The sequence below is a fragment of the Bufo bufo genome, chromosome 1 (assembly GCF_905171765.1).
Source record: "Bufo bufo chromosome 1, aBufBuf1.1, whole genome shotgun sequence".
NCBI lineage: Eukaryota > Metazoa > Chordata > Amphibia > Anura > Bufonidae > Bufo > Bufo bufo.
In genome coordinates, this window is record NC_053389.1 from 681,229,101 (window position 1) to 681,251,353 (window position 22,253).

The 22,253-nt window shown below is 44.7% G+C and overlaps 1 protein-coding gene across 1 annotated transcript in view; it reads left to right on the top strand.

Moving 5' to 3' along the window:
* LOC120985916 (AP-3 complex subunit sigma-2) overlaps window positions 1–22,253 on the top strand; it is a 91,246-nt gene that overhangs the window by 19,481 nt on the left and 49,512 nt on the right. The window contains exon 3 of the mRNA XM_040414137.1: window positions 13,097–13,208. Within this exon, the coding sequence (XP_040270071.1) occupies window positions 13,097–13,208 (112 nt within the window). The remainder of the gene's footprint in view (window positions 1–13,096; window positions 13,209–22,253) is intronic.

The window sequence follows — 22,253 nt, forward strand, 5'->3', positions numbered from 1 at the left end:
ACCTGGCTCCGATAGTCTGCTGGCGGTGTTAGCAGTCGGGCCATGTAAGAGCTGACTGTCCCCATCAGGTGGAACCCATGGATATTCACTATGGCTACCGTCAGTCGCTATATGCCAGGGAGCTGTGTGCAGCAGGTACCCCAAAAACTCTAAACCACCTGTGCTATGTGGAGGTAGGAGACACTCCAGCGGAGGCTCTGCTGGACTCAGGGAGTCTGGTGTCCCTAGTAAGGGCTCCCCTGTTACGTCAGCGGAGGATACTGGCCCGAAAGCCAGGGTCATGTGCATCCATGCAGACTTAAAAGACTATTCCACCGCCCTGGTGTCTCTAACCACAGGGGCTGGCAGATGGACTCACGAAGTGGCAGTTGCCCCAAATTTAAACTACGAACTTATAATAGGGAGAGACTTCCCGGCACTGTGGCCTGCTAGGAGAGTGACTGATACCTATGAGACAGGAGTAACCCTAGCAGAGTGGCCCGGTTTAGGGGGGAGACCAGAACCCTGGGAACCTGAGACCGAAGGGCCAGTGGTAGGGGTGACTGCTACTTCGGTGGAAGAGGAGGAGACAACCCCGCTAAGTGTGATGGTGGGAGATGTGGAGGACTTGCCGCCGGGTCCTGAATTGGCAGACCTCAATGTCTCAGGGAATAATTTTGGTACCGCCCAACGTCTGGTCCCAACCCTATCCCGCGCCTGGGAAAATGTGTTAATAGTAGATGGTGAACCGCAACAACCTGGTGCAGAGTCAGTGTTTCCCCGTTTTGTGGTTCATCAGGATATTTTGTATCGGGTAAACTAACTATGGGGTGAGCCTATTGAACAGTTGGTGGTCCCCAAGGCATATCACAAACTTGTGTTAGATCTAGCCCACCAACACGTTCTCGGGGGTCACCTGGGGCTGCAGAAAACTCAGGATCGTATTCTACAGCGGTTTTACTGGCCCAGCATATTCAAAGAAGTGGAAGAGTTTTGTAAGTCTTGCCCGACCTGCCAGATAACTAGCCCCCAGCCACATTTCCGTAGTCCCCTAGTACCTCTCCCGATTATCGAAGTACCGTTAAACCGAATAGCTATAGACCTCATAGGCCCAGTACCGAAGTCCACCAGAGTGCATCAACACATCTTAGTCATTCTAGCCTACGCCACTCGGTACCCGGAGGCGGTGCCACTGCGACATACCTCAGCCAAACTCATAGCTAAGGAGTTACTGGAGATGTTATCCCGAGTAGGACTACCTAAAGAGGTTCTGACCGACCAAGGGACCCCTTTTATATCCAAGGTGATGAGGGAACTCTGTAAGTTGCTGCACAAAAACAACTACGGACATCCGTTTACCATCCGCAAATGGGCGGTCTTGTAGAACGGTTTAACCAAACATTAAAAAATATGTTGAAAAAGGTAGTGTCTAAAGATGGGAAGGACTGGGACCTCTTTCTGCCCTATCTCATGTTCGCAGTGCGAGAGCTACCCCAGGTCTCTACTGGGTTCTCGCCCTTCGAACTGCTATATATGGCAGACACCCTCGCTGTCTCTTGGATGTGGCCAAAGAGGTGTGGGAACAGCCCACTCCACATAAGTGTCATTGAGTACGTTACCCAGATGCAAGATCGGATAGAGACGGTGTTGCCTCTTGTTAGGGAGCATATGGAGGCAGCTTAGCAAGCCCAGAGTCGGGCCTTTAATCGTCAGGCTCGGGTCCGGATCTTTAAACCGGGTGATCGGGTTTTAGTTCTGGTGCCGACCGTGGACAGTATGTTCCTGGCTAGGTGGCAGGGGCCCTACGAGGTACTCAAGAAAATTGGGGATGTAAACTACAAGGTACACCAGCCAGGACGGCAAAAGCCGGAGCAGGTTTACCATGTGAATTTACTCAAACCGTGGAAAGATAGGGAAACCTGTATAGAAGACAGCCCGCGGCCGGGTTTTCTAGGAGAAGAGGTACCGGCCCCTCCGTCTGATGCAAGAGAGGCGGCTGCCACAGTAAAAATTGCTGACAGACTCAGGAGGCCAGGGAGTTCGTTAGTCGGAACATGGATGTGTTCTCTGACCTCCCTGGACGCACTTCCATAATCCAGCATGACATTGTCACTAAACTTCAGGCAAAAGTCAGATTAAAACCATATCGGGTGCCTGAGGCTCGGCGACAAGCCATATCGGAGGAGGTGCAGCTAATGTTGCAGCTAGATGTCCTTGAGGAGTGAAAAAGTGAGTGGGCCAGTCCTACAGTATTGATACCTAAGCCGGACGGGACGTTGCAGTTTTGTAACATCTTTAAAAAACTTAACGAGTTTTCCAAATTCAATGCGTATCCCATGCCCCAGGTGGATGAGGTTAGGACAAGCCCGATATTATTCTGTTTTGGACCTCACGAAAGGGTGCTGGCAGGTGCCCTTAATGGAGGCTGCCAAAGAGAAAACTGCCTTCATCATGCCTGAGGGGCTGTATCAATATAAGGTCGTACCCTTTGTTCTGCATGGCGTCCCCACCACTTTTCAGCGACTAATGGACATTGTGCTTCGTCCACATCGTCGGTACGCTTCGGCTTACCTGGACGATATTGTCATCCACAGTACCGACTGGGAAAGTCACCTCCCCAAAGTGCAGGCTGTAGTGGACTCCCTTCGGAAAGCTGGCTTAACCGATAACCCAAAAAAATGTGCGATAGGCTTAGAAGAGACTAAGTACCTGGGGTATGTCTTTGGGCGCAGATTCATCAAACCCCAGGTGAACAAAATAGAGGCGATACAGAATTGGCCCTGACCTGTCACCACTAGGCAAATAGTCATTCCTGGGAATGGTGGGCTATTACATGAGGTTTGTTCCCCACTTTGCTACTCTAGGCGTGCCCTTGACAGGGCTCTTGAAGGGACGAAAATCAGTGATGGTTCGCTGGGATGAATGGGCGGAAGAGGCTTTTGCCGCATTAAAGTCGGCCCTGTGTGGGTCACCGGTTTTGGTGACTCCCGACTTCAAGAGGGAGTTCGTGGTACAAACAGATGCCTCCGAAGTAGGCCTCGGTGCTGTGCTGTCTCACGAAATCAACGGGGAGGAGCATCCCGTTGTCTTCCTAAGCCGCAAGCTCGCCCCAGCTGTACAGTACAGTATAGTGGAGAGAGAGTGTCTATCAAGTGGACACTCGAGTCTCTCCGATACTATTTGTTGGGGAGAAAGTTCCGCCTGGTGACCGACCACTCCCCTCTCAAGTGGATGAGCCAGGCCAAAGACAGGAATGCCCGGGTCACCAGATGGTTTATGTCTTTGCAGAACTTTAAAGGGCTTCTGTCACCCCACTAAAGTCTGTTTTTTTTTTTTTTGGCTAGTTAAATTACTTATACTGCGATATATGAAAATATAATGGTCTTACTTACTTTGATTCAGCAGTTTCTTCTAAAAACGAAGTTTTATAATATGTAAATTAGGTCTCTACCAGCAAGTAGGGCGGCTACTTGCTGGTAGCAGCCGCAGAAAACCGCCCCCTCGTCGTGTTGATTGACAGGGCCAGCCGGGATCTCCTCCTCCGGCCAGCCCTGTCGGCATTTCAAAAATCGCGCGCCTGTGTTCATTCGGCGCAGGCGCTCTGAGATGAGGAGGCTCGCCTCCTCAGAACTCCCTCAGTGCGCCTGCGCCGATGACATCACCGAAATAGAAGACGTCATCGGCGCAGGCGCACTGAGGGAGTGCTGAGTAGGCGAGCCTCCTCATCTCAGAGCGCCTGCGCCGAATGAACACAGGCGCACGATTTTTGAAATGCCGACAGGGCTGGCCGGAGGAGGAGATCCCGGCTGGCCCTGTCAATCAACACGACGAGGGGGCAGTTTTCTGCAGCTGCTACCAACAAGTAGCCACCCTACTTGCTGGTAGAGACCTAATTTACATATTATAAAACTTTGTTTTTAGAAGAAACTGCTGAATCAAAGTAAGTAAGACCATTATATTTTCATATATCGCAATATAAGTAATTTAACTAGCCCAAAAAAAAACAACTTTAGTGGGCTGACGGAAGCCCTTTAAGTTCTCGTAGAACACAGAGCAGGCCGGTTGCAGGGAAACGCTGATGCCCTGTCCGAGGTGCAATGTCTGGCATGTGTCCACCCCCTCAGGGTTGAACAAAGCAGTGGGATATGTGACACAGTGAGGGGTTGTGTCTGGCAAGGCAGGTATTTTTCCTCCCAGCATGTGCGGCTGGGCTGGTTTCCAGCCAGGTGAGGTCAAATACCGGACCGGAGTTTAAATGCCGGTCTGGGTTTTGGCAGCACCTGGCTGTCCTTAAATAGGCAGCTGGGCTCAGCAGAGATGTCTCTGTTTTGGGGATCTGAGGCTTTGTGCCATGCTGGAGGGCTGAGAGCCGCACGCTGGGGAAAAAGACCCCCTAAAGCCTGCTGTGCACTACTGGAGGCAGAACTGCCAGCAAGGTGACTTGTGTTATATGAATTTTCCATTGTGTGGAAGACTGCAAAGCTACATGCTGTTTTGTGCAATTGCCTCAAGTGTGAATAAACACACTTTTTGAGTAATGAACTTGTATTTTGCCTCTGTTCTGCGCCTGCTTATCTTATCTACCAGAGCGAAACCCCACAATATATTTAGAAGGATGTATATATGTGTGTGTGTGTGTGTGTGTGTGTATGTTCCACGATCACTCAAAAACGCAACCATCGATTTGAATGAAACTTGATATACATCCCTTGCTACCTGGAAAGAAATCTTGTGGGGGTCACAGCTCTCTAGGGCGCACCGTTCCTGAGATATTTAAAAAAAAAAAGACCTGCATTAGCCAATACAAGAATGCAAGTCTTTCTCTTCATATCCCAACTGCCATACACACGGTCACATGTCCCTTATCATCCGATAGAAGCTCGCAGGCCCTTAGTCTCCACATACACAGTTTTACTCCAGGTTTCCATAACAACCCAGCCATTTTTCTTCACTGCTGTAGGTCAGCTTTAGGCTAGGGCTGCACGACACTGCTACATGTGTTGCGTGACAATTTTTCTAATAATAATCTATGGTGTTGCATTGCGACATACTGCGATGCAACAGTTGCAGAAAAATCTATCTTGGATGGATTTTTTTGCAACTGTCGTGTCGCAGTCGCAGCCTGTCACATGTCGCAGTGCGACACCATAGACTATCATTATAAAAATTGTTGAAACAAAATGTTGCGTGACACATATTGTCGTGTAGCCCTAGCATTACATTTTTTTGAGAAAGGCGCGGCACTCTAGTTTTCTGTGTGATCTCCCGGCCAGACAAAGTTGAGTAAATATGACAATTGCACTCCAATTTCAATGCAGAAAGGTAGTTCTTTTATTAGAATAGGCAACTTCACAATACGGTGTGACGTTTCGGTCCAAACATGACCTTTATCAAACACTGTGAGAAAAGGTAGCATATATAGAAATAAGATACATGTGGACTGAGAAATGCATATAGTAATAATATAGAGATGATATTAATATCTCATAGGTCACACTATCATACAACTTGGAATAACAATGGTTCTTAGACACTTCATATATGGTATAAAAAATGGTCACATGGTCTATGATATCCTAGCGAGCGCAATGTAGAAAACAAATAGCGTGGGATCTGCCAGGGGTCCCTGCAGGCGACAAAGCGGCACATACAGATTTTCATGACATATAGACAAATAGCAAACGGATACGGAGCTGTAGGAAATTAAGGAAAATGTACTCTTTATGATTTTACTACAGCTTGAAATAGTATTCTAGGTGGGAAAAAAAAAAGGTAGTTCAAGGACCGGGTGCCCGCTTCACTTACCAGGTTGCCCGGTGGAGAAGCGGATAGTAAGCAGAAAAGATAGGTGGAAAACTTCACCCCAGAAAAGCTGCTGTTGAACTAAAGGGATGCTGGGTTTAAAAAGAGTAGTGTGTACGGGCCAGGACAGGGAGACATCGGTGCCAGTGTGCGTTCAATGTGTTTTGGGGTGTCTTTTTACATATACCCATGCTGGGTGAGATAAATATCTCTGTAAAAGACAACTTTTCCCATTTTTTTTATACAAAGTTGTCATTTTACAGAGATATTTCTCTTACCCAGCATGGGTATATGTAAAAAGACACCTAGGCTGCAAAAAAGGCACACATGTGGTATCGCCGTACTCAGGAGAAGTAGGGCAATGTGTTTTGGGGTGTATTTTTACATATACCCATACTGTGTGTGAGAAATATCTCTGTAAATGACAACTTTTGAATTTTTTTATACAAAGTTGTCAATTTACAGAGATATTTCTCTCACCCAGCATGGGTATATGTAAAAAGACACCCCAAAACACATTGCCCTACTTCTCCTGAGTACGGCGATACCACATGTGTGCCTTTTTTGCAGCCTAGGTGTCTTTTTACATATACCCATGCTGGGTGAGAGAAATATCTCTGTAAAATGACAACTTTGTATAAAAAAATGGGAAAAGTTGTCTTTTACAGAGATATTTATCTCACCCAGCATGGGTATGAGATAAATATTTCTGTAAAAGACAACTTTTCCCATTTTTTTTATACAAAGTTGTCATTTTACAGAGATATTTCTCTCACCCAGCATGGGTATATGTAAAAAGACACCTAGGCTGCAAAAAAGGCACACATGTGGTATCGCCGTACTCAGGAGAAGTAGGGCAATGTGTTTTGGGGTGTCTTTTTACATATACCCATGCTGGGTGAGAGAAATATCTCTGTAAATTGACAACTTTGTATAAAAAAATTCAAAAGTTGTCATTTACAGAGATATTTCTCAAACACAGTATGGGTATATGTAAAAATACACCCCAAAACACATTGCCCTACTTCTCCTGAGTACGGCGATACCACATGTGTGACACTTTTTTTTGCAGCCTAGGTGCGCAAAGGGGCCCAAATTCCAATGAGAATCTTTACAATTTCACAGGGCATTTTTTACGCATTTGGATTCCAAACTACTTCTCACGCTTTAGGTCCCCTAAAATGCCAGGGCAGTATAAATACCCCACAAGTGACCCCATTTTGGAAAGAAGACACCCCAAGGTATTCCGTGAGGGGCATGGCGAGTTCCTAGAATATATTTTTTTGGGCACAAGTTAGCGGAAAATTATATATATATATATATATTTTTTTTTCTTACAAAGTCTCATATTCCACTAACTTGTGACAAAAAATAAAATTTTACATGAACTCGCCATGCCCCTCACGAAATTCCTTGGGGTGTCTTCTTTCCAAAATGGGGTCACATGTGGGGTATTTATACTGCCCTGGTATTTTAGGGGCCCTAAAGCATGAGAAGTCTGGAATATAAATGTCAAAATTTTTTTACGCATTTGGATTCCGTGAGGGGTATGGTGAGTTCATGTGAGATTTAATTTTTTGTCACAAGTTAGTGGAATATGAGACTTTGTAAGAAAAAAAAAATATCAATTTCCGCTAACTTGTGCCAAAAAAAACTCGCCATGCCTCTCAAAAGTGATCTTTATAGCGCCACAGCGATTTTGCGGTGTTTTTGCAGTGATCAGAAAAAAAAAATTTCGGTCACTGCGGTGGGGTGAACTGAACGCAAGTGTGCGCACAAGATCAGGCGAACACTGCGTTTTTTGTAGAGCCTATAGAACATGTCCTAGTTTTGCGGATCCGCGGTGTCCGTGTTTTGCGGGGGGTGATCACCCCATATAGACTCCCTGATCACCCCCCTGTAAGGCTCCATTCAGACGTCTAATATACCTTTTTGGGGTTAAAAAAATCTGATCTACAGCCTGCCAGCGAATGATCGCCGCTGGCAGGCTGTAGATCCACTCGTTTACCTCCCGATCCTGTGAACGCGCGCTCCTGTGTGCGCGCGTTCACAGGAAATCTTGCGTCTCGCGAGATGACGTGCCAAAGCGTCAAAGGAGGAACAAATCGACCGCCTCCGAAACGCAATCCTGCGTTAGGCGATCCGGAGGTGGTTAAATGAAGACTCCGAGTTCTTTGAGTGACAGGGCCAGGAGTCTGAATTCTACGGTGGATGTGCAGTATAGAACCAATCCAGGAGAATAAAATGCTGAGGCACCTGGGTGTAACTATGTCCTGAGTACTGAAGAGGGGTGTAAATGGGTGTGCTGGCTGTGTAATACAGCTGACACAACGACCAGAATTGGAGATAACTTAGATTCGGTCATTAAAGAGGACCTTTCATGGGTCCAAACATTATAAACTAAGTATCAGGATATGTGGGGCATAGTGCAGGGATCTATAACTGCACTTACTATTTTTTCTGGGCGCCACTCCGTTCGCCCGATGGGGCCCCCGTTGTATTCTCCCGCCTAATTTTAGCATGTGTACAGGGAGGAGGAGACTACCCTGTTTCTCCTTCAGGGAGAAAAAAAACTCATCTTCTCCCTGGCTGTGACGCTCTCCGCTGTCATTGGACAGCGCTACAGCCAGGGAGGAGGAGACACCCTCGGAGAAAGACCCAGTCTCCTCCTCATTGTTCCGATGCTAAAATTAGCATATCAGGTGGGAGAATACAATGGGTGAACGGACTGGCGCCCAGAAAAAATAGTAAGTGCAGTTAGATCCCTGCACTATGCCCTACGTATCCTGATACTTAGTTTATAATGTTTGGACCCATGAAAGGTCCTCTTTAGGCTACATTCACACGTCCGTGGTGTGTTGCGGACCCGCAAATTGCGGGTCCGCAACACACCAGCCCGTCACCCCCATAGAAATGCCTATTCTTGTCCGCAAGCTGCGGACAAGAATAGGACATGCTCTATCTTTTTGCGGAGCTGCGGACCCAAAATCAGGGCCGCGCTCCGCAATTGCGGCTGCAGACAGCACACTGTGTGCTGTCCGCATCCATTACGTCCCCATAGAGAATGAATGGGTCCGCACCCGTTCCGCAAAATTGCGGAACGGATGCGGACACATTTTGCGGACGTGTGAATGGAGCCTTAGTCCTATTGCACACGACCGTATGGCTTTTTCAGTGTTTTGCGGTCCGTTTTTCACGGATCCGTTGTTCCGTTTTTTGTTTCCGTTTCTGTTCCGTTTTTTCCGTTCCGTTTTTCCGTATGGCATATACAGTATACAGTAATTACATAGATAAAATTGGGCTGGGCATAACATTTTCAATAGATGGTTCTGCAAAAAACGGAACAGAAATGGAAGACATACGGATGCATTTCCGTATGTGTTCCGTTTTTTTGCGGACGCATTGACTTGAATGGAGCCAAGGAACGTGATTTACGTGGCAATAATAGGACATGTTCTATGTTAGAACGGAAATACGGAAACGGAATGCATACGGAGTACATTCCGTTTTTTTTTTGCGGAACCATTGAAATGAATGGTTCCGTATACGGACCGTATACAGAACGCAAAAAACGGCCAGTAAACGGGAAAAAAAAAACGGCCTTGTGCAGGAGGCCTTAATGACCGGAATCTAAGTGATCTCCAATTCTGGTCTTTGTGTCTGGGTGTCAGCTGTATTACACAGCCAGCACACCCATTTATAATGTCTGAACCCATGAAAGATCCTCTTTACACCCCTCATATGCCAAGATCAATCGCATCCACTGCGTCTGAGGAGTTAGAATAAGAGGCTTCCCTCCTTTGTCCATTTGGGATCCCCACGGTGAGATTGCAGGGTTCTGATCAGTTACTATGGCAGCCTGGGACCTAGGAAATGCTCCCAAGCCTACCATAGCAAACTGCCTGTTAAGCCCTTCCTGCGGCATGGCCTAATAGGAAGCCTGTCCAAATTCCCTAGACTGCAATAGTATCAGAAGATCACATACTGAAGTCGTTTAAGGGCACTAAAAATGACAATAAAAAAAACTTAAGGATAACTGGCATATTTTCATAAAAAAAAAATATTTTAGCATATGTTACTGCAGCAGCAGCATTATGCATAAAGCAATCTTTAGTTTCTTCACTTACCACTGTTTTCCTTGAGTTTTCCCCTTAGTTACGGCTGTTTTGAATCCTACATTATGAGAATCTTCTCAAGATGGCTCCTCTGCCAGTTCTCTGAGGCCAAAACTGCATTCCCTCAGGTCACATACACACTTGCTGTAGCCAGCAACTTCCTGCCAGCCAATCAGATTGGATTACTGAGAGGCACGCTTCCTTCACTCTGAAGCCTAATGCAGGCACGAAGTGTGAGGGACCGCCCCTCTGTCTTCCTAGCCAGGAGACAGATAAACCATAGTAATGGTCTTCTAAGGGAGCAGTGGAAAGTGATAGGAGATATTAACCCCTTAAGGACTCAGCCCTATTTCACCTTAAGGACTTGGCCATTTTCTGACCAGTCTCACTTTAAGTGCTCATAACTTTAAAACGCTTTGACTTATCCAGGCCATTCTGAGATAGTTTTTTTCGTCACATATTGTACTTCATGACACTGGTAAAATGAAGTAAAAGAAAAATCATTTTTATTTATAAAAAAATACAAAATTTACAATTTTTTTTTTAAAAATTCAAATTTCCAAGTTTAAATTTCTCTACTTCTATAATACATAGTAATACCTCCAAAATTAGTTATTACTTTACATTCCCCATATGTCTACTTTATGTTTGGATCATTTTGGGAATGATATTTTATTTTTTGGGGATGTTACAAGGCTTAGAAGTTTAGAAGCAAATTTTTTTTTAGGGACCAGTTCAGGTCTGAAGTCACTTTGCGAGGCCTACATAATAGAAACCACCCAAAAATGACCCCATTCTATAAACTACACCCCTCAAGGTATTCAAAAATGATTTTACAAACGTCGTTAACCCTTTAGGTGTTCCACAAGAGTTATTGGCAAATGGAGATAAAGTTTCAGAATTTCAATTTTTTGGCAAAATTTCCATTTTAATCCATTTTTCCCAGTAACAAAGCAAGGGTTAACAGCCAAACCAAACTCAATATTTATGGCCCTGATTCTGTAGTTTACACAAACACCCCATATGTGGTCATAAAACAGCTGTACGGGCACACGGCAGGGCGCAGAAGGAAAGGAATGCCATATGGTTTTTGGAAGGCAGATTTTGCTGGACTGTTTTTTTTGACACCATGTCCCATTTGAAGCCCCCCTGATGCACCCCTAAAGTAGAAACTCCAAAAAAGTGTCCCTATTTTAGAAACTACGGGATAGGGTGGCAGTATTGTTGGTACTAGTTTAGGGTACATATGATTTTTGGTTGCTCTATATTACACTTTTTGTGAGGCAAGATAACAAGAAATAGCTTTTTTTGGTACCGTTTTTATTTTTTGTTATTTATAACATTCATCTGACACGTTAGATCATGTGATATTTTTACAGACCAGGTTGTCACGGATGCGGCGATACCTAATATGTATACTTTTTTTTTATTTATGTGAGTACACAATGATTTCTTTTTTGAAGCAAAAAAATCATGTTTTAGTGTTTCCATAGTTTGAGAGCCATAATTTTTTCAGTTTTTCGGCGATTACCTTGGGTAGGGTATGATTTTTGCGGGATGAGATGACGGTTTTATTGGCACTATTTTGGGGTGCGTGTGACTTTTTCATCGCTTGCTATTACACTTTGTGTGATGTAAGGTGACAAAATGGCTTTATTTAGCACAGTTTTTATTTAAAAAAATTTACGGTGTTCATCTGAGGGGTTAGGTCATGTGATATTTTTATAGAGCTCGTCGATACAGACGTGGCGATACCTAATATGTATACTTTTTATTTATTTATTTAAGTTTTACACAATAACAGCTTTTTTAAAAGAAAAAAAATGATGTTTTAGTGTCTCCATATTCTGAGCCATAGTTTTTTTTATTTTTTGGGCGATTGTCTCAGGTAGGGGCTCATTTTTTGCAGGATGAGGTGACGGTTAGATTAGTACTATTTTGGTGGGCAAACGCCTTTTTGATCGCTTGCTGTTGTACTTTTTGTGATGTAAGGTGACAAAAAAATGGTTTATTTAGCACAGTTTTTTTTTTTTACGGTTTTAATCTGAGGGGTTAGGTCATGTGATATGTTTATAGAGTCGGTCGATACGGATGCGGCGATACCTAATGTTTCCCCCCCCCCCCCTTCCTTATTTTTTGCCAATTTTTTTAAAACTTTATTTGGGGAAAATGACATTTTTGTTTATTTTTACTTTAAACTTTTAATTTTTGGGGGGAAAACTTTATTTTTTCAACTTTTTTTTTCACTTTTTTTTTGTCCCACTTTGGGACTTGAACTTTTCAGGGTCTAATCCTTTACAATGCATTCCAATACTTCTGTATTGGAATGCATTGGCTGTATGAGTAATACCGTGTGTATTACTCATACAGCTTCCGGCCTGTGAGATCCAGGGGGCTGGATCTCACTGGCTCTTCACCGGAAGGCAGCTCGATGCCTTCCTTAGGCATCGCGCTGCCTTCCATGCCATCGGGTCCCCCCCACAGCCCCATGGGGACCCGATGGCACCACCGCCACCGCACCAGGTAAAAGCCGCAAACCGCAGGTCTGAATTGACCCCCCCCCACCCCCCCCGCGCATTTAGCAGAGGTGCCTGCTCAATGATTTGAGCAGGCACCTTGTTCCGATCTCCGCCCGCCGGGCGGTGGTGATCGGAACAACACATGACGTACCGGTACGTCATGGGTCCTTAAGGACTCGGGAACCATGCCGTACCGATACGTCATGGGTCCCTAAGGGGTTAATGAAAGCTGTTGTTATAAGGTAATTACAGATCTTTTGGCAATCATTGACAGACTAACTCAGGTATACATGCCTTGCTCTAATAAACTAGCAAATAAAAAAAAATTAGTTATCCTTTAAAAAAAATATATAAATAAATATATATATACCCCCCCCTCCCCCCAAATATTAAAACGTCAAATCACCCCCTTTCCCAATATAAAAATAAACAACCAATAAGCATAATTCTTATTGCGGCATCTGAAAAGTCCAGATTTATCATACACAGTGAATGTTATGGAAAAAAGTACAAAAATGTCTCACACAGTGTACTTCTGCATGTGTACAGTCAATGACTAAAAAAGGATTAAAGACACTCTATTAGTGGAGCCCTTTAATTTGAGATATGTGTTAAGAATATTTTACAAGTTCGCATTGTTGCTCAGTGATTCATGTTGCTTTTGTTATTTCCCTTTTGCAGTTTAATCGGCGGATCTGACTATAAACTGATCTATCGCCATTATGCCACCCTTTACTTTGTGTTCTGTGTGGATTCCTCGGAGAGTGAGCTGGGAATTCTTGATCTCATCCAGGTAAATATGTCATTTAGAGGGTGATAAATGAAGCTGCCCAGCCCGTCACTGACTGAAGTGGATCCCCCCTGCAGATGGTGGTGGGCTGAGTGGTCAAGAAGGACAAGCTAGTAGAGACCAATGGTGCAGGAACAGATTGGATTGTTTAGGTGAGATTATTATATTTATTTGTATTTTTTTCAAAACTAAGATTCCTAGTTCTGGGGGACCGTTCCATAATGATAGCCAAGTATTAAAGGGTTTCTACCACCAGAAATACTGTTATGTAGCTGACTGAGATTAGCGATGCGCTAATGTCAGCACTACATAGCAGTTTGTTTCTAACATTAGTCCCTGCAGCTGTTTTTGTAAAAAGTGCACTTTTATTATATGCTAATGAGCCTCTGGGTGCTATGTGGGCGTAAAATCAGCACCTAGAGGCTCCGTCCACTCACCCATTATCCCGCCAAGGTCCCCTGTTCTGCCCGCCCTGCTCCTCTTGATTGATGCCACGGTCCACCGCATCATTGACGAAATCCCGCGCCTGCGCCGTTCACGTCTGTCTTCGGTGCAGGCGCAGTGAGTGAATGATGCGATCCTGGTGCGGGATTCCTCACTGCACCTGCGCCGACTACGTCACAGTGAGGAAGCCGGCATCAGGAGAGCGGCCTTCACTCACTGCGCCTGCGCCGATTACAGAAGTGAACGGCGCAGGCGCGGGATTTCGCCAACAATGCAGGGAACAGTGGCATCAATCAAGAGGAGCTGGGCGGGCAGAACAGGGGACCTGGGCGGGATAAAGCGTGAGTGGACGGAGCCTCTAGGTGCTGATTTTACGCCCACATAGCACCTAGAGGCTCATTAGCATATAATAAAAGTGCATTTTTTACAAAAACTGCTGCAGGGACTAACGTTAGAAATATACTGCTATGTAGTGCTGACATTAGCGCATCGCTAATCTCAGTCAGCTACATAACAGTATTTCTGGTGGTAGAAACCCTTTAAGTTGGGTTTCTCTAGCTCCCAGCAAATTTTTCCTGCTGTGCAGAACCAGATTTTGCTTTAGCATGTGTGAATGGATCCAGAATGTTGACTATTTAGTTTATGGCCCTTTTATTATTATTGTTGATAAGAACTTAGATATACTTGAATCATTGACCTCTAATTTTTCTTTTTGACGTTAGCTTTAGTGGAAGGTGATCAAATTGGTCCTCATAACCGTGCATTCCCTTACACAATAAACGGTTTAATGTTTGATAAAATGGAATCTTTTGTCATACTCCACCCTTTAACTCTCACTTAACCCCTTCAGGACAGCCTTATTTCACCTTAAGGAACAGGCCATTTTTTGCAAATCTGACCAGTGTCACTATGTGGTGATAACTTTAAAACGCTTTTACTTATCCAGGCCATTCTGAGAGTGTTTTTTCGTCACATATTGTACTTCATGACACTGGTAAAATGGAGTCAAAAAAATTCATTTTTATTTATAAAAAAAATACTAAATTTACCAAATATTTGTAACTTTCAATTTCTCTACTTCTACAATACATAGTAATAACTAAAAAAAAAAAATTATTAATTTACATAGCCCATATGTCTACTTCATGTTTGGATCATTTGGGGAATGCTATTTTATTTTTTGGGGACGTTACAAGGCTTAGAAGTTTAGAAGCAAATCTTGAAATTTAAAAAAAACCCCATTTTTTTAGGGACCAGTTCAGGTTTGAAGTCACTTTGGGAGGCTTACATAATAGAAACCACCCAAAAATGACACCATGTTAGAAACTACACCCCTCAAGGTATTGAAAACTGATCTCACAAACTATGTTAACCCTTTAGGTGCTCCACAAGAGTTATTGGCAAATGGGGATGAAATTGTAGAATTTCATTTGTTTGACAATTTTTCAATTTTAACCCATTTTTTCCACTAATAAATCAAGGGTTAACAGTCAAACAAGACTGTATCTTTATTGCCCTGACTCTGCCGTTTACAGAAACACCCCATATGTGGTCGTACACTACTGTACGGCCACACGGCGGGGTGTAGAGGGAAAGGAGCGCCGTGTGGGTTTTGGGGGGCTGATTTTTATGGACCGGTTTATTTACACCGTGTCCTATTTCAAGACCCCCTGATGCACCCCTACAGTAGAAACTCCCTAAAAATGACCCCATTATGGAAACCACAGGATAAGGTGGCGTTTTTTTGGGGACTATTTTTAGGATAAATATGTTTTTTGGTTGCTCTATATTACATTTTTGTGAGGTAAGGTTACCAAAAATTGAAATGCTCAAATTTCATCTCCATTTGCCATAAACTGTTGAGGAACACCTAAAGGGTTAATAAAATTTGTAAAATGAGTTTTGAATACCTTGAGGAGTGTAGTTTCTTAGATAGGGTCACTTTTAGGGAGTTTCTACTCTAGGGGGCATCAGGGGGGCCTCTAAAGGGACATAGTGTCAATAAAAAAGGCCATCAAAATCGGCCTTCCAGAAACCATGTCGGTCCTTTCCTTTTGCACCCTGCCTTTTACTGATACAGCAGTTTACAACCACAAATGTGGCGTTTCTGTAAACTGCAGTATCAGGGTAATAAATATTAAGTTTTGTTTGGCTGTTAACCCTTGTTTTTTACCGGAAACGACTGATTGAAATTATAGCTGTTTTGGCACCATTTAAAAAAAAAAAATTGGACCGTGTTGATCTGGGGGGTTGGGTCATGGGGTATTTTTACAGAGGAGATTATTACGGAGACGGCGATACCTAATAAGTCTATTTTTTTTTTACAATTATTTAGGTTTTAGACTATATTATCTTTTTGCATCCAAAAAAAGAATTTTTTTTGTATCTCTATAGTCTAAGAGTCATTTATTTTAAATTTTTTTAGCCGATTGTATTAGGTAGGGGCTCATTGTTTGCGGGATGAGGGAACGGTTTTATTTGCACTATTTTGGGGGCTATATTACTTTTTGATCGCTTGCTATTACACTTTTTTTTTATGTAAGGTGACAAAAAAAAAATCTTTTTTTGCACTTTTTATTTTTTTGTTTTACCGTGTTAATCTGGGGGGGTTAGGGGTATATTTACAGAGGAGATTATTACCGACGCTGCGCTACCTAGTAAGTCTACTTTTTTTTTTTTTTTGTTCTACAAAAATTTTTTTTTTTTTTGGGGTCTCAAGTCTGAGAACCATAGTTTTTTTTTTTGAATAGTCAGTGGCTAAGTTGGTGAAGGGGATTGATTATAAATTTAGAACTCCATGGAAGTGTGGTACTCCCTAAAGCAACCAATAACGCAGAGGCCCGGATGATCGGGCACGTGTCACATTGAGTAGTGGTGTCCTTCCGTATCCCCCTCCTGCGACACACTCTGCATTTTTTTTTGGGTTCGTCCTTTCTTTCCAGTATGGGGGACTAGACCTGGAAAGTGTTGGCCAGGGGCGATCCGGGCGCCTCCAATTCCCGAGGTACTCCCACCTGCTCTTTCCCGGTCAGAAAAGATCAGGGTCTTGAGGACTGCCTCATAGAACTGGAGGAATGTCCCTGTGCTGCCAGCGCTCTGGAATAGTACAAAAAAGTTGTACATGGCAACCTGCACCAAGTAGACCGCAACTTTTTTGTACCATGCCTTGGTTTTGCGCATGGCATTATATGGCTTGAGGACTTGATCAGAGAGATCAACTCCTCCCATATACCGATTGTAGTCGACGATACAATCGGGCTTGAGGACCGTTGCCGCGGTACCTCGCACAGGGACAGGGGTGATGCCATTACCGTGGATTGTGGACAGCATAAGGACATCCCTCTTGTCCTTATAACTGACCAGCAACAGGTTTCCACTGGTAAGGGCACGGGTCTCACCCCTGGGGATAGGTACCTGGAGGGGGTGGGCAGGGAGGCCGCGCTGATTTTTCCGCACGGTCCCACAAGCGAACGTGGATCTGGCGGCGAGGGACTGGAACAAGGGAATACTAGTATAAAAGTTATCCACGTATAGGTGGTAACCCTTATCTAGCAGTGGGTGCATAAGGTCTCACACAAGTTTCCCGCTAACACCCAGAGTGGGGGGACATTCTGGGGGTTGAATACGGGAATCTCGCCCCTCGTACACTCGAAACTTGTAAGTGTACCCTGAGGTACTCACAAAGTTTTTGTACAGCTTCACACCATACCTCGCCCGCTTTGAGGGAACATACTGGCAGAAAATGAGTCTCCCCTTGAACGCAATGAGAGACTCATCAACCGCGACCTCCCTTCCAGGTACATAGGCCTCCATGAATTTGGCCCCAAAGTGATCGATGACCAGCCGTATCTTATACAGACGGTCATAGGCAGGATGCCCCTGCTGCCGACAACTGCAATCAAATGTTTAAGATAACTTGTGATGCGTCTTTCACGTCGCTGTCGAGGGTTTTTGAGCTTGAACTGCCTGTTTAACGTCTTATAACTGTATCGCAAGCGGATTATAGTCAGGACTTTACAGGAGAGCGCTGTACTCCGCAGTCCCATTCACACAAGTGTTTTCAACCAGAAATACGCTTCCCTTTCTTTTAGGCTCCGCGCACACTACCGTCTTTCGCATCCAACCTATTCATTTCCATGGGGCTGCAAAAGATGCAGACAGCGCACCGTGTGCTTTCTTCATCAGTATGATGTAATAAGTAATTTTATTTAATTTTTTAATATGGACTGAAGAGGTTATTCATGATAGGAAATGGGGACTGCTGGCTTCTGAAGTGTGAGGAAGATGTCACTAGGCTGCAGAAAGCACTTTGTGATCTTCACAGTTATCACTTTGCCCCCTATTCTAAGGCTTGATGATTATGACCAGTTTAGGGCTCTTTCACACTTGCGTTCTTGTCTTCCGGCATAGAGTTCCGTCGTCGGGGCTCTATGCCGGAAGAATCCTGATCAGGATTATCCTAATGCATTCTGAATGGAGAGAAATCCGTTCAGGATGCATCAGGATGTCTTCAGTTCCGGAACGGAACGTTTTTTGGCCGGAGAAAATACCGCAGCATGCTGCGCTTTTTGCTCCGGCCAAAAATCCGGAACACTTGCCGCAAGGCCGGATCCGGAATTAATGCCCATTGAAAGGCATTGATCCGGATCCGGCCTTAAGCTAAACGTCGTTTCGGCGCATTGCCGGAGCCGACATTTAGCTTTTTCAGAGTGGTTACCATGGCTGCCGGGACGCTAAAGTCCTGGCAGCCATGCTAATGTGTAGTGGGGAGCAGGGGAGCAGTGTACTTACCGTCTGTGCGGCTCCCCGGGCGCTTCAGAGTGACGTCAGGGCGCCCCAAGCGCATGGATCATGTGATCACATGGATCACGTCATCCATGCGCATGGGGCGCTCTGACGTCACTCTGGAGCGCCCCGGGAGCCGCACGGACGGTAAGTATACTGCTCCCCCGCTCCCCGCTCCTACTATGGCAACCAGGACTTTAATAGCGTCCTGGGTGCCATAGTAACACTGAACGCATTTGGAAGACGGTTCCGTCTTCAAATGCTTTCAGTACACTTGCGTTTTCCGGATCCGGCGTGTAATTCCGGCAAGTGGAGTACACGCCGGATCCGGACAACGCAAGTGTGAAAGAGGCCTTACAGACTCCTTTTTGCCCTCTAGAGGTAATTGAACCACAGTAGAAATGCTTATTGCTGCTGCCATAAAACAATCACATTGTCCTGCTGACATTCACTTAATTCCTTTTAGTGTATTTACCTTTTTTTTAAGCTGCTATAACCAAGATTTATTGTGGTAGCAAATCTATATTTTAGAGGGAGTCTGTCATCTGCAGCAGCAAGTGTAATAAACCAAGCTCATGGACAAAATAGGCTTTGCTCACTTGAAGTAAACCACGTCTTTTCTTTAAGGCCCCTTTCACACGAGTGAGTTTTCCCATGCGGGTGAGATGCGTGAAGCGAACGCATAGCACCTGGACTGAATCCTGACCCATTCATTTCAATGGGTCTGTGTACATGAGCGTTTTATTCACGGATTAGTTCTGCGTTGTTCTATATTCAGCTTTTATCACGCAGCCCTGGCCCCATAGAAGTGAATGGGGCTTCAGTGAAAAACACATTGCAGTCCGGATGCGATGCGTTTTTCATTGATGGTTGCTAGGAGATGTGGTTTTTCCCACGTGTCTGAAAAATGCATCAAAACTGATTGCTCCCGCATGGAAAAAACTGAAACACTGAACTCAACCGCAGACAAAACTGACTGAACTTGCTTGCGTAATGGTGCGAGTTTCACTGAACGCATGAAAGAGGTTTCCGTTCAGCAATCCATCTGAATGTCAGGGCCAGACATTGGCTGTACCATGTTGCCTGGCCCTGTCTTCTCGTGCAAGCACCGTGCGACTACACGTGTGTAGTAGATGTATTTTTGATCTTGACAGGAACTCGCAGCTTTAGGGTTCATGCACACAAACCTATTTTTTGTCTGTTCCGTTTTTTTTGCAGAACCATTCATTTCAATAGGGCCTACTTCAAGATATAGAAAACTACTTATGGAGGTCCGCTGCATATCAGAACTTTTATAGATAGGGAGTCTGGGCTCTCTGCTTCTTACAACTTTTCTTGGAAGAGATGAAGATGGCTCATAAGCTTCCATTAAAGTCTATGTGCCAATGTCGTGTACTGTCCTTGTATAGGAGACCTGACCAATAAGTCCTGACCGTAAGGGTCCTTTAACATGAACCGATGTTTTAGGCAATTATTTAGGCGTCTTGTTCATTCCCGATAATTGCGTGATTGTCAGTGGAGATGAGGGCTGCATTTATATGTTTACACCTCTGCTGTATGAGGACAAGTGATCGCTTGTCCCCATTGAAAATCATTCATTATTTCTGGGCAGTAAACCGTTGCTTAGACGGTACGATCTGCTGCACAGGAACAGCGATTGTTTTTGTTAGTTTTTTTGGGAACTATCACCCGATGAATGAGCATGTGCTTGTTCATCGAATGATTGCCGGGACATTTTACACAGGCTAATTATCAGAAAGAGCATTCATACAAACACTCATCCCCCAATAATCGCCCTCATTTCAAGTCTGTGTAAAAGGACTCTTAGGCCTCTTTCACACTTGCGTTGTCCGGATCCGTCGTGTACTCCATTTGTCGGAAGTGCCCGCCGGATCCGTAACACCGCAAGTGAACTGAAAGCATTTGAAGACTGATCCGTCTTCAAAATGCGTTCAGTGTTACTATGGCACCCAGGACGCTATTAAAGTCCTGGTTGCCATAGTAGTAGTGGGGAGCGGGGGAGCAGTATACTTACCGTCCGTGCGGCTCCCGGGGCGCTCCAGAATGACGTCAGGGCGCCCCATGCGGTCACGTCACCCATGCGCGTGGGGCGCCCTGACGTCACTCTGAAGCGCCCCGGGAGCCGCACGGACGGTAAGTATACTGCTCCCCCGCTCCCCACTACACTTTACCATGGCAAACAGGACTTTAGTGTCCTGGCAGCCATGGTAACCATTCAGAAAAAGCTGAACGTCGGATCCGGTAATGGCCCGAAACGACATTCAGCTTAAGGCCGGATCCGGATTAATGCTTTTCAGTGGGCATTAATTCCGGATCCGCCCTTGCGGCAAGTGTTCAGGATTTTTGACCGGAGCAAAAAGCGCAGCATGCTGCGGTATTGTCTCCGGCCAAAAAACGTTCCGTTCCGGAACTGAAGACATCCTGATGCATCCTGAACGGATTTCTCTCCATTCAGAATGCATGGGGATAATCCTGATCAGGATTCTTCCGGCATAGAGCCCCGACGACGGAACTCTATGCCGGAACAGAACAACGCAAGTGTGAAAGAGCCCTTACCTTAGCATTTCATTGATTTATAAGGCTAAAAATATAAATAAGAACAGTGGTAAAAAAGAGATAATCAACTGGGTGAAAAAATTACCAGTTAAACAAGCGTGTACCAAAAAGTCCTACATGATGTTTGGCTCTGCACCAGGACACTGCAGCAATAAACTTTGGGTTTTAAAGCTTGTAAAACTAGTATAAATTGCTAATGTGCACTATTCCAACTGTCTCCGTATGCCTACTTTCACACTAGCGTTTTTGCTGGATCCGGCAGGGTTCAGCAAAAACTCTTCCGTTACTGATAATAGAACCATCTGCATCCGTTATGAACGGATCCGGTTGTACTATCTGTAACATAGCCAAGACGGATCCGTCATGAACTCTATTGAAAGTCAATGGGGGATGGATCCGTTTTCTATTGGAAAGCTATTTCTATTGCTTCTCATCCCAGGACGGAAAGAAAACGGCAGTATGCTGCGGTTTGCTCTCTGGTATGAGAACGGAACAGAATGCACCTTGGAGCATTCCGTTCTGTTCAATTACGTTTTGTCTCCATTGACAATAAATTGGAACAAAACAGAAGCTTTTTTTTCGGTATTGAGACCCTATGACGGATCTCATATCTGGAAAATATTAACGCTAGTGTGAAAGTAGCCTAAGTTGCACTGCAAACATTTACAGCTTATTTTGCCGTCAAGTATTTAGTCGCCTAAAATGTAGATTGTAATCTACAGTGAGGACATGTTCTAAAGCTTTCACAATCTGTGTGCCGTCATCACTTATAGTACAGTATAAAAAAGTGAGTTGGACTAAGCCCACCAGGTGAAGAGCGAGCTATATTTTGTGTAAGCTAAAGCCATCTGCCGCAAGTCCTCATAAACAACCTTTGTCAGGGTCTTGCAATCTGGTATGTCATTTACAGTGCCTTGAAAAAGTATTCATACCCCTTGAACTTTTTTACATTACACCCTCAACCTTAGGCTACTTTCACACTTGCACACACTTGCACTTTCCCTATCCGCTATTGAGATCCGTCATAGGCTCTCAATAGCGGGAAAAAACTCTTCCGTCTTGTGCCTATTCATTGTCAATGGGGACAAAACTGAATCAAACGGAATGCACCAGAATTGCTTTCCCATCGTGGACAGAATAACGCTGCAAGCAGCGTTTTTCTATCCGCGATGTGGTGAGGAGCAAGACGGATCCATCACGACCCACAATGTAAGTCAATGGGAACGGATCAGTTTTCTCGGA